The 14,112-nt window shown below is 31.9% G+C and overlaps 1 protein-coding gene across 3 annotated transcripts in view; it reads right to left on the bottom strand.

Annotated features, from left to right (window-relative positions):
* The window catches only part of FAM204A (family with sequence similarity 204 member A), a 37,612-nt gene that overhangs the window by 21,906 nt on the left and 1,594 nt on the right, over positions 1–14,112 (bottom strand). For 2 of the 3 annotated variants that reach the window (XM_074295722.1, XM_074295723.1), the window contains exons 2-5: positions 11,576–11,820; positions 11,012–11,102; positions 10,831–10,861; positions 10,008–10,107 (exon numbers count right to left, since the gene is read on the bottom strand). In XM_074295722.1, the coding sequence (XP_074151823.1) occupies positions 10,008–10,107; positions 10,831–10,861; positions 11,012–11,102; positions 11,576–11,812 (459 nt within the window). In that variant the 5' untranslated portion in view covers positions 11,813–11,820. Of the gene's footprint in view, positions 1–3,088; positions 3,240–10,007; positions 10,108–10,830; positions 10,862–11,011; positions 11,103–11,575; positions 11,821–14,112 lie in introns of all 3 variants that reach the window. The other variant, XR_012487079.1, reaches the window with a different exon arrangement.

Consider the following 14,112-nt stretch of genomic DNA (forward strand, 5'->3'; position numbering starts at 1 on the left):
CATAAAGAATGAAATATATTTTAACAGATGGGAAAAGACTTATTATTGATGTGGGAATAATCTCTGAGTCAGCTGAGTATAGTCAGACCATTGATTCATCTGTATTAACATCAGAATAAAAAACAAGAATAAATTTTAAAAGGTGCAAAATCAAAAGTATTTTCCCTCAATTATTTTAACACATGAAAATCAGAAATAACAGACAACAGAAATAATATTGATATTTATAATACTAAGTTAGCTGATATAAACTAATTGCTCCAACGAGAACAAAGAAAGTATCCAAGTCAGAAAAATATCTGATTGATTTGTCAAACCCAGAGAGAAGGCTGTCAAAGATAACAAGTTAAAAATATAAATTAGTTTTAAAAAGTTTAGCAAGATAACAAACTAAAGAAAGTCATCCCAAAGCCATTTAAGGACAAAAATGGACAGACTAAAAACTGAAGAGAAATAGAAAAGATTTGCAAAAATATTTTTAGCAAATTATTTTTCTATCACGGGAATGAAACTAAAACACTTGGATATTAACAACAATCAGATATGCCTATCTATAGAGGAAGCAAAAATGGTACTAAAGAGAGCCATGACAAGAACATTTGCTCTATGGGACCAAGTACACATCAAAGAAATCCATGCTTAATGTTATGAACTTGTGAAGACACTGAGGGTTACAAGATACCTAAAATGGGGAAAGACACTAAAAGCAAAATTACCAAAAACTTAAATCTTATTAATATTTTAAAAGGTGACCAAGAGCCCCGAAATAATTATCATTCTAGATGGCTACTCTCTTCATCTATAAATAAAGATTTATGCCCCAAAGTATCCTCCTCAATGATGGGATTACTAGGATACAGTTAAGTTTCTACAATGATACTAAACAAGGAAACACATTTTATATTGTTAACAACCTGAAAGCTATAGAAAAATACAGTATCTCACTGAGCCTAATATGATGATTATGGTAAAAAAAAAAAAAAAAACCAAAAACACTGGATTTGGTACAAAATAATTTACAAACATTGGCATTATACAAATTTATTAAGTCCTAGAATATCAGACTCTATTGGAGGATATCTCTAATCTTTAAAAGAAAGACTAAATGCATTAAGAGTATTTGAAGCCCAGATTTCAACATGCAATTACATGAATAATCTATAATTTGTTCAATAGTATGTATATACTGGATAAACACTACAGATAGACAATGAACTGACCCCAGGTTAAAATGGAAGAGTATGCTAGATTGCTTTCAGGAAACTGAAAAGTATTTTTATAGATTCCAAACTTCCTGTGAAAGCAAAGCCTTCTTTTTTAATGTTTCCTATTTTTAATAATATTATTATTACATGGCAGCAGAATGGGGAACATTAAGGCATGCAAAGAACTAAAGCTGAAAATTATGCATAGGTAATGAAGAGGGACATAGCAGATGTGAGTAGTCTATCATATAAGCATATAAGCAAATCCAAAGAATAAGAAAAAAAGGATATCATTAAAGAATTGTATGAAAGAGAAGATGGCCTGGTCACATGGTAAGAACAAGAGATGGCAGGTGAACAGTGAAGTGTTCCAGTGGTACTCTTGAGACATGAGGAGAAAATGTTCTTTAGCTTCCTGAGTGGACCACTTGTGATGAACTTTCAAAAAGCTAGGAACAAATGTCAGAGAGGATGAACAAGCATGTATTGGTTATAATCTGCACTTAGTGGAGGGAATTCCTGAGTTAATGAGATAACAGGTCTGTTTGAGTACTGCTTTGAGATCTTCCTACAACAATTATGTTTTCCAGTCTAAAAACCAGTTTAAGCTTTTTGAATTGACATTATAGTACTTCTGTAATAGATAAACTGAGCCAAACTGGTTCTAAATAGTTTATTACAGTGCTATTGGAAAATGAAATTATTATTTCAGTTGTTGAATGCTTCTTGATTTTTTTCAACAGATGATTCTGTGGAATACCTAGAGCTTTATAATAACTAAATCTCCAGATAAAATGAGAGGGTTTTAAAATCTAGGAAGAACCCTAGAGATAACCTAATATAGCATTCTCCAAACCAAACTGGCCATGGGACACTTAGCTTTAAGTATCCTAACAATACATTTGTCAATCCAAGAGAGTCTGGATGGGGTGATCACAGAAATTCTAGTGCAAAATGATCAAATCTATTCTCTTGTCTTTCTCTCATACACAAAGACAAAGATACACACACTCATCTCTAATTAATATATATATATATGTAATATATATATATATATTCAAGAAGAATTTTATATATATATTATTTTAGAGGGAAAAATGGTATCACCAATAGTCTCTTCTCTATTCAGACTGTATAAGTTCATACATAGAAGTAATATATTTTAGAATGTAATATTTTAGAAATAATTATATCGTCTAAAATGCTTATTTTACTGATGAGGAAATGCAGACGTAGAAGAATAAGTGCCTTGCTTGAGTTAGTGACAGAACCCCCTAGCACCTCAAACCTGGGCTATAAAGACCTTAAATGCAATATATGGCCTATTCAATTCAAACCAAGGTTTTCTTTATTGGACTCTTATGAATGCTATTTTTATAGCAATAATGAGGTTAAGGATGTCTTTAGCCAGGTATTATGGCAATAGATGCTTTATTCATGAAAAAAAAATCTTTTGTTTTAACAATGCAATGCGCACACTCGGAGGGTATACTATTTAGATCATTCAGTTTTACTGAAATATAATAAAATGGCCAATTAAAATAATAATAGCTTTTCTTACACTATCAAAGGAATATAGTAATCTGACATCACAACCCTACCCTAAACCTTCAGCCTTTGTACACTAATATTTTAATAACATTCATTCTCTGTCTTGTAATGCCTGTAACTAAATATTGTACCAAAATTTTAAAGTACTATATCAAGTATCAAATATCAATTTAAAATATGCTATTTCCTTGAACACTGACTGAACATCATTATCCAAGTAGGGCAAGGAAAAAAAAACCCTACACTTCTCAGTTATATCTATATGATGTGAGGTACTTGCAAATTTTCATGTTTTCAATCTATGTACTGATGGATAAGCGCTAATAACATACTAATTCCCCGAAGCATTTCCATACAAAATTAACATGGCAGCTAGCATGGCACAGTGACATAAACATGGGACTGGGACCCAGGAGAGCTGGATTCTAGTTGGATCTCTGACAGTTGTTCAGCCTGGCAACTTATGGACCTCAGTTTCTTCACCTGTAAAAGGAAAGGTTTTATTTTTTTTTCTCATACTAAAAGGACATGGCTATGTCAAAATACATTCCTAATTTATCATAAAGACCAATTCAGTATAGTATAAAAGGTTTCAGTTAGTGAAATTTCAGCATAGCAGTTTCTATTTTGTTTTATTTCAATTCTAGTTTTATGTACCAGTCTGTTTTCTAAATGTTTATGTTCTAAGTAAATTGTATTTAAAAAATATTAAAGGTCTACTATTTATAACATTGCTAGACTTATGGGAATAGGAACATTACCAGGCCCAGGAAGAAAACAGCTTAATAGCAAAATGAATATTTAAAGATTCAAAGTATGTGAATTTTAAAAACATTCACAGAATCTAGATTGACCAAAAACAAAATCTGTATAACATAATACTTTTCGAAACTGACAAAATTTAAAAAAACTGGAGTTTGTTGTCTATAGTAATAAGAATAAACCAAATATACTTAACAAATATATTGTTTAAGTTGACTAATGAAGAAATTCTTTGTTAGAAACAAGTACAAGGCATGCTAAAATTTCCTTAGCTAAAAATAATCACTTATATTAAATAATTCTTCTAAGATCCTTTATAGGTGCTGCCAACTTCTTGTTATAATTTCTGTATAATTCCATTAGATTTTCCAATGAATGTTGAATATTCAGTCACTTAAGTATTTTTAAAATATTTCCAAAATTGGTAAAATTTATTCTTTTGAAATTATAATTCTGAATCTATATAACTTATCACATCATAATTATAGATTAGAGAATTTCATATTTGATGCTTGATAAAAATGTATATCTGCATTTAATACAAACTGAATTCAGCACTATATGAGAGGAAGACATTTTAAAATAAATATTTTTGTACTGCATAGGAAACAATGGATATTTATTATTATATATTTTTTTATAACTATACAACTTGACTGAAGAATCTGAGCATAGAAAGTAATGTTTCAAAAAGGAATTATGAGGGGAAAAAATGACATTGTGTTTAAAAAATAATAAATTCCACAGGACTGACTAAATACAGGATAAGAAGCCCCTTTCAGCTAGGTTAATAGATGAGAGTCTACTTCAGAAAACTAAATAATGGACTTAAGAATTAATATACTCTCATTATTCACTCTTGATTTCTTAGATACCAACTCATCACCATTTTTTAGACTTGTATTTGTTCTTAGTTAATTCTGGTGTTTTTAACCTGGACATCTTTACCTTTTTCTTCTCTACCAAGATCAGTAGGAAACATTGGCACTGTGTTATCTGCATAAGAGTGAAAGGGAAAACCTCACAATAATGATCTCCACAAAAGAAAAAGTGAGACTTCTCTTGGCTTGCAACTATGCAGCTGTGTGCAGAAAAAATGAAATCAAAGAGTCAGAAAAGCATCATGGTACACTGGAAAGAGTCTTGGATCTCGAGTCAGAAGACCTGAGTTCAAATCCTGGTTCTGTAATTTATTTCATGTCTTATTTGGCAAAGTTATCTAACTTTCCTGGGCCTCCATTTTCTCACCTGTAAAATAAGGAAGGCTGCTGTTTATATGACTTCTAAGATCTTTTCTAGTCTGAACTTATGGTCCTCTGATCATCAAATCTATACTTCTCTGTCATAGGATCCTACAAAATGAAAAGCTGGAAAGGCCCTAGCCTCAGGTCAGAAAAGCTGGAAGTTTCAAAAGAGAAATTTAAAGTTTCATTCTTCTCTCAAATCACAATCAGGGTCCTCTGCACTGTACCCCAGAGTTCTTAAACTTTTTCCATTCATGAATTTTTTTCATGCAAGAAATCTTTATATGGCCATGGATATATAGGTATATGAAAGTTGTAAACAAATCAAATATTCATTGATAATAAATAACAATTTTGTGACCCCTAAATTCATTTACAAGACCCCACATGGGGTCACACAGTTTTAAGAAACTGGGCCCTCCAGCCCTCTTTGTAATGGCCAGAAACTGGAAACTGAGTGGATGCCCATCACTTGGAGAATGGCTGAATAAATTGTGGTATATGAATATTATGGAATATTATTGTTCTGTAAGAAACGACCAGCAGGATGATTTCAGAAAGGCCTGGAGAGACTTACATGAACTGAAGCTGAGTGAAATGAGCAGGACCAGGAGACATTATATACTTCAACAATACTATATGATGATCAATTCTGATGGATGTGGCCATCTTTAACAATGAGATGAACCAAGTCAGTTCCAATAGAGTAGTAATGAATTGAACCAGCTACACCCAGCGAAAGAACTCTGGGAGATGACTATGAACTATGACAGAATTCCCAATGCCTCTATTTTTGTCCACCTGCATTTTTTATTTCCTTCACAGGCTAATTGTACACTATTTCAAAGTCCGATTCTTTTTGTACAGCAAAATAATTGTATGGACATGTATACATATATTGTATTTAACTTATACTTTAACATATTTAATATGTATTGATCAATCTGCCAGTCTTCTAGGAGAAGGAGGGGAAAAGTTGGAACAAAAGGTTTTGCAATTATCAATGGTGAAAAAAAAAAAAAAAGAAAAAAGAAAAAGAAGCTGGGTCCTCTAGCTTCTTGGGTTGAAAAAACATTCTCTGAGTGTGAAGCAAGCCCAAAGAAACAACATAAACATATATTTGTTAGGAAACACAGTTTCTTGATAACTCATTTGACCCTCATGTTTGTGAAGTGGATATTCTCATCACCCCCTTTTGCAACTGAAGTTACAGGGTCACACCAAAGAAGAACTAGAGATCATTATTGATCACAAAATGATAATTTTTGATTATATCAAGTTAAAAAGCTTTTGTACAGACAAAACTAATGCAAACAAGATTAGAAGGGAAACAATAAATTGGAAAAACATTTTTACAGTTAAAGGTTCTGATAAAGGTCTCATTTCCAAAATATAAAGAGAATTAACTCTAATTTAATTTATAAGAAATCAAGCCATTCTCCAACTGATAAATGGTCAGTGGATATGAACAGACAATTTTCAGATGATGAAATTAAAACTTATTTCTACTCATATGAAAGGGTGTTCCAAATCACTATTGATCAGAGAAATGCAAATTAAGAAAACTCTGAGACACCGTTACACACTTGTCAGATTGGCTAAGATGACAGGAACAAATAATGACGAATGTTGGAAAGGATGCAGAAAAACTGGGACACTGATGCATTGTTGGTGGAGTTGTGAACATATTCAACCATTCTGGAGAGCAATTTGGAATTATGCTCAAAAAGTTATCAAACTGTACATACCTTTTGATACAGCAGTGCTACTATTGGGCTTATAACCCAAAGAGATCCTAAAGAAGGGAAAGGGACCTATATGTGCCAAAATGTTTGTGGCATTTTTGTAATGGATAGAAACTGGAAAATGAATCAATGCCCATCAAATGGAGAATGGTTGGGTAAATTGTGGTATATGAACATTATGGAATATTATTGTTCTGTAAGAAATGACCAACAGGATGAATACAGAGAGACCTGGAGAGACTTACATGAACTGATGCTAAGTGAAATGAGCAGAACTAGGAAATCATTATACTCTGTAACAACATACTATATGTGGATATATTCTGATGGAAATGGCTATCTTCAACATAGAGAAGATCTAATTTAGTTCCAATTGATCAATGATGGACAGAATCAGCTACACCCAGAGAAGGAACACTGGGAAATGAATGTGGACTACTTGCATTTCTTTTTCTTCCCAGGTTATTTTTACCTTCTGAATCCTATTTTTCTTGTGCAACAAGAGACTTGTATGGACATGCACACATATATTGTATCTACGATATACTTTAATATGTTTAACATGTATAAGACTGCCTGCCATCTAGGGGAGGAGGTGGAGGGAGGGAAGGGCAAAGTTGGAACAGAAGTGATTGCAAGGGACGATGTTGAAAAATTACCCATGCATTTATTCTGTCAATAAAAAACTAAAAAAAAAAAAAAAAAAAAAAAGTTACAGGGTCACAAAGTAAATTAGTGACTTGCCCATAGTGACACACCTAGTAATAAGGCAAAATTTGAATTTAACAAAATTTGAGTCAGGAAGACTCAAGTCTTGTGCTCTATATACTGTACTACACAGCTTATTTGTAACAAGGATATATTCAGAGCTGGAAGGGATTTTATAGAAATCACCTAACTTAGGGTTTTTAATCTGGGACTGACAACTTGTTTTAAAAAATGATAAATATATTTCAACATAATTCCCATATAATCCCAAATATTTTATTTTATATAGAATTTAGCACAATGTTGGTATATAATAGACAATAATCTGAAAAAGGAATCACAATGAGTTTCACTAGGCTATAGATCTACGTCACAAAACATGTTTTTAGAATTTCTAATATAGTTCAATTTAATCACTTTACAGATGAGAAAACTAAGTCATAGAAAGATTAAAGGTCATGCCAAGGTCATACGCTGGGCAAAGTCCAGTGTGGGGTCAGATTTCCTGTCTGCTAGTTTAGTTTGGGGAAGAAAGGAGAAGAAAAGAGAAACAAAAGACAAGACATAATTGGGGTGAAATTACTTGCCCAAGATCTCATAGATAATACGTGTCTGAATCTGACTCCAGGGCCTGTGCTTGATCCAGTGCATCCCCCTAAGCTGCACCTTCTGCTGGCTTTTTAGAGAACCCAAACTTATAAAGCATATAAATTGGGAAGAATTCTTTTGAAATCATTCATTTTACAAAATATTTCACATGATTTGATTAACATGAAACTTTTCAGGAATATTTTCTAAGGATTAAAAACCTGACAGTACTGATAGTAAAGTTGATCACTAATGAATTTCTCAGAACTTTGAGACAACCTGAATGTCACAAAGAACCTTGGTACTAAACCCAAATAAAGGCTACAAGTTTATAGCATAGAAACATGTAGTATTAGAATCATGTTTCAAAAAATCAATGTTTTATACATAATTTAACTTTTAAAACTACAATAAATAAACCACATAAGTACGTGTTACATATATTTTCAGCACGTTCAGTGGCAAAAAATGTTAAAAATAATTTTAACCATTTCAATGGTATAATTATACTAATCACTCCAATTTAGACAATCTAAATTTATGATTTTACCACAACACCATATGATTTACATGTAAAGCATACAATAAATGCTTTAAATAATGCTGAATCAAGGATTCTCCTATGGCCCATGCCCAAATAAGAAATTTGATTATACATCTTTTTTTCCTAAAAGAACCAAGATTTTATTATATTCTTAAAAAGCAGAATACAGTAGAGGCCATAAATTTATAGCATGTGTGCTAGATGGTGTTCCATTAGCTAGTTGCTGCCACTACATTCCATACTATTTCCATTTGTTTCTGAAATTCAATGAACCATCCCCTCCCCTCTCTCCATGTTACTCTTCCTCAAACAGGGAAAAACTGGTCTGAAACCAATCCATGGGAGTAGAAGCATACTAAAAAAAGTAAAGAATCCCAAGCTTCCATTTCACCTTTGCCAGTGATTTTATCTCAGACAAGCAATCTGGCTTCTTTGCACTTCAGGTGACTAGCTGCATGGTTATCTGCATGGCTAAACAATTCAATGCACCATAGCTGGAAGACAGCAGGGCCCAATCCAGTGACTCTAGAATAAAAGAACCTTGCATTCAAACCCTGTCCGTAATGCCCATACCCATATGACCTTAGACAAATTCTTTGCCCTCCCTAGGCTTGTTCTGTAAAACAAGGGGGTGGGACTTGGGTTTCAGAGGTCCTTTCTAGCTCTAAAGTCATGACATTATAACCTGGTCTTTCTGCTTCCTATCTATCTATACAATGGCCTCAGTAATCTTTCTAGTTTTATTATCATTTTAATCCCCTATTTAAAAACCTTCAGCAGTATCTTTTTATCTATCAAATAAAAAAAACTCCTGGCCCTAAAAAAGGCTCACTACACTTGGCTTTTGATCTATTTGTCCTGATGCATCCTTGTCTACTACTCTCCTTTACCAGTCTATAATAGTCAAATTGAACTATTTTACTTCTACCCACCCTGTCTCCATGTCTTTCTTTGTATTATACTTATAGTTGGCTCCTTTCCTTTCCTTTCCATTCAACTATTTCCAACTGCTGAAGCATTTTTTTGCCTTCAAGGCCCAATTAAAATGCCAGTTCCTTCATGAAGTCCTTCTAGACTCCTTCAGGAAAAACCCATTTCCCTGGGCTCAAATTTTTATAGATTTTTTTCTCTTGTACTTATCCATACTCTTCTTTATGTCTCAATTATGTATGAAATTTCCCTTCCCATCATTAGAAATCAATTTGCTTCAAAGAGGGCCCTATGTTATATCTTCCTGTTCCCAGTATCAGGCATAACTCTGCACCTAATATTTATTGAAAGTTTGAACTGACTTCAAAGAACAAGCCAAATATTATCTATGTAACTTAATTTTACAACATCAGCACCCCAAATATTACAAACATTCTGTGAGAAGAATTTACAATTATTTGCCAGAACCACTTAACCTGGAGAACAAGATATCAACATATAAAGAGGAAGAATGAAAATTTAGTCTCATGAAGGGAATTCTTTAAAGTTTTAAATATGAGAAATATTTCAGCATATGATGTCTGACTCTCTGAACACAACTCTTAGTAATACTTGTAGGTTTTGCCAATACTGGCTTATTTTATCTATGGTGACTCTTAGGTATTGAGTTTGGGGGATAATGACTTTATTAAATATGGTTGATGAATTAAAAAATTAAAAAATTACTTACCTTCTGAAAAGTTGTATTAATTATGGGGGGTTCAAATTTATCATTTATTCCAAAATACTGAGTAAGTTCTTTCCACTGGGCTTCATTTGAAGACTGTTGACTGCATTAAAAACAAATCATTGGCTACATTTTATTCAAAATGACTTAACCATCATTATTTTCAGCATATTTAACAGGGAACCTAAAATAACTGTCCTAAGCAGACTACAGAGTACCATATTCAGTTCTGGGCAAGTTACAGAATGGACACTGACAAAGTGGAATAAGACTGAAAGGAAACCAGGATAGTAAGTAAACTTCAAACTATGCCATATAAGAGTCAATTAAAAAAACAACAACAACAACAAAAAAAAAACTGTGAAGTTTAGCTTAAGGAAGTGAAGACATTCAGCCTGAATGATGGTCATTTTCAAAAGCTGGATGAGTTGTTATATGGGAGAGGGACCTGTTTTACTGAGCCTGAGGCCAATATTAGAATTAACTTTAGAGGTAGATATCAGGCTTGATTTAAAGGAAATTTTTCTAACTAGCACTAGTCAGAGAAAGGAATGAGCTACCTGTTAAGACAATAACTTGCTCTCTTATGGGCTTTAAAGAGAGACCAAATGTCTAGCACAAAGAGAAATTTTAGTACAGTTTATTTTAGGTAGGGCTTAAACTAAAAGCTCTTTAAGGTAACTTCCAACTCAGATTCTAAGACACTAAAAATCAATAGCTTGTTGTTGCTACAGTTTATACAGAGATGGCAATAGCACATAGATAAACTGTTTAACAGTCAAAATACTTATTTTTCATTATAAGCTATTTGCTAATTTTTACATACCTGTCAGGCTTTTCTTTATTCTTCAATTTACCTGGGAAAAAAAGCATTAATAAAAGTTGGGACATCAATTAAATCCTTCAAAGTTTTAATTCTTTAAAATGACTAATAAAAGAAACTAATTTTTTTTAAACCATTAGTCCTATTAACAGTTAAGTTTATTAAAAGAAACTACATAAAATACCTTTTCTGGGACGTTTTCTTTTACTCTCTTTGCTTGTAGAAATAGTTAAGGTTTTCAGTTCAGAATGCTTTTTATGTAACTCTTGAAATTTCTGTAAAGGAATGAAAAACAATTCAGATAAGCAGTTAAAACAAAATTTACAGTGTTAAAATAACTGTCATTAAGAGAAAAATATATTGTCAGTTAAACAGGTGTATCTATTTAATAAAAAAAAATGAATCTCTGACACTAGATTATAACTACAATCAAGTGACAAATTCTGAGTTGAGTTTTATCATCTGTAAAATGGGGATAGATATATCTACAGTATTTGCCTCACGAGGCTATTGTGAAGATTCACTGAAGAGATGACTATTACTATTTAGTATCTTCCAAAAAAAATGGAAGCTATCTCTAAAGCCAATAAATATCAAATCAAAATTTGTTTACTCTGAGGTAAAGCTAATTTCATAATGAACCCCTATTCACATGGTAATTTTCTATTTGAATGTAACATGGTACTAAGAACAGCATGAAAATGTTTTTCCCACCAGGACACAACAAAAAAGCTTCAGAAAAACCTACATTCCACATATTTTGGGGAATTCCAGATGGACATTCTTCATCAGCATTTTTTGCATTTGTCTCAGCACCACTTTTGGGTCCATCAGTATGGAAAGCAGAGAGCCCAATCTCTTCTCTCACACCATCTCCCTTATCTTTGTTTGAATTAAGTTTTGTGATTTTTGATGTAGTCTCATCTTCAGAACTCAACTCAATGTCACTTTCATTCATTCCAGGAGGTAACAGTCCACTCCACATTGTCTTTTCTAAATGGGAAGGAGGAAAGACTTTATGACCAACAGAAAATAAAAGTTCCAAATAAGTTTATTAAGGGTTTCAACAATAATAATGAGTCACTTTTCATGTAATGATTAAAAATATAAAATTTATCTCAACCTTCAAAAATAATTTTATCTTACTGTTTCCTTTGTTACAAGAGAAACATATGACACACACTCTCTCTTTCCATATATACATATATGTATATATAACTACATATATATAAAATAGTGATTATGCTCATTGGAGGAAACTGGGTATACAAAAAACATTGGACTAAGAGTAAAAAGTACAATTTTTCCACTCTGAAATCATGCAACTAACTTGTATTAATCTCTGAGTAAGTCAATAAAAGCAAAAAGGCATAAGCAAAACTTAAAAGAAACAGAAAAAGGACTTAGATTTTTAAAGATATGAATCAAAATAGCATTGTGAATCTCAAGAATACAAACTACTCAATAGTAACATTATCTTAAAAACTATAATTTTAAACTAAAAATTAAGATATTTAATAGTGATCAGATTGAACCTGAAAAACCTGGAAAAACACAGCAGAAAAGGAAGCAAATGCTAATTTTAAGCTAGCAAATGTATTATGGAATAAAAGTTTGTCACTTTTAGAAAAACTTTGGGTAATCTCCATTTGTTATTTTTTAAAAAAAGAAAATTATGTTTGGGAAGTAACAAGTAAGAGACATGACATATCAAATAGAATACTGGACTAGCAGAAAGGAAAAACTTGGATTCAAATTTCACCTCTGACATTTACAAGCTACATGGCAATGGATTAACATCTCTGAGTTTTAGGTACTTTTCAAGATTATGCAGATAATGATGTACATCATGATAACTGACATGAGAAGAAAATGTTACAACTTAACCCGACTTACAAAGAAATTAACATTAGAGCCTAACACTATTTTCCATTTTATTTATATTGCTAATTAATAACAGCTCACAGACTTGGGAGCTTAAAAGAGCCTTAGAGAGCCTTCCTTCTATAGATGAGGAAACTGAAACCCTAAAACACTCAGAAGCTTGTCTAAGGTCATACAGAAAGGAATGTAATAAAAAGTTCATGGACTAAAAATCTGTTATTTGTTCCAAGATTTAATTGAAAACTTGTAATTTACTTGTTTATCTACTTCAGAAGAGAAATAAAAATGTGAGACAGAAAATTCTCTGACTTCCTTCTGTATATGTCATTTTATTTTCCATTATTTTCAACACAAACCCACCAAAAGCCCTGAAATTGCACATTTAATCTATTCATCAATTATTTCACTAATTTATGCTGAAGCTTAATGCAAGATACACATTTTGTGAAATGGTAAGTAGTTATAATCATAATTGACATTTACTTCATCCTGTTTTAAATATCTAGAATTTTATGTGCTCTGCAATACCAATAATTGCCATGCAAAAATTCACTCATTGGAGGAAACTGGGTATACAAAAAACATTGGACTAAGAGTAAAAAATACAATTTTTCCACTCTGAAATCATGCAACTAACTTGTGTTAATCTCTGAGTACGTCAATCTCACTGGTTTTACTTTCTCAAACTATAAAATCAAGGACTGACTGCATTCTTAAATTTCTTCTCTAGCTCTAACATTCTAGCACTTTAAATATCACCTATATTAAATGAGCAGATTTCTTTTGTTTGCTATTCTTAACTGCTCTCTAGGACACAAAATGTAATGAGTATTCTACTTTAGTGAGGAAGGTTTCTCTCCCAAGTATAAAGACTATTCCCATGACTAAATTTTTTGTTTATTTTGGTGAAATTCTTCTTTGCAAGTAAAGTATGCCAAAAATAAATCTCAGGATAGTAATTGGAAAAGAATCAACTTTCTAAATATGACTATTAGGAAAAAAAGATAACAATAACATAAATATAAGTCCATAGCTATTGTCTACTTGTAGTCTTGCATTATTCAATATTATCTTTAAAACAATCCTTAAAAGTTTTTGGTATACTATAGCATATATAGACTGTTACTTCAGCTGTATACCTACATTAAAATAAGGTTGCTGTCTAAATATCACTTTTACAAAGAGTAGGCTGCTTTTCTCTAAGCAGACTACAGATGCTTTTCCACAAATCCATTTTTATAGGAATATGATATTCCCAGTCACAGATTTTAAGAAATCTATAACTATATTTCAGAAAATATATTTAATAGAATAATCAATCTTAATTTCATTTACATTCTATTTTTGTTAACTAAACGGATTATAAAGATTGTGAGTTGACTAAATGTAGTCAGTCTTAAA

The sequence above is a fragment of the Sminthopsis crassicaudata genome, chromosome 2 (assembly GCF_048593235.1).
Source record: "Sminthopsis crassicaudata isolate SCR6 chromosome 2, ASM4859323v1, whole genome shotgun sequence".
NCBI lineage: Eukaryota > Metazoa > Chordata > Mammalia > Dasyuromorphia > Dasyuridae > Sminthopsis > Sminthopsis crassicaudata.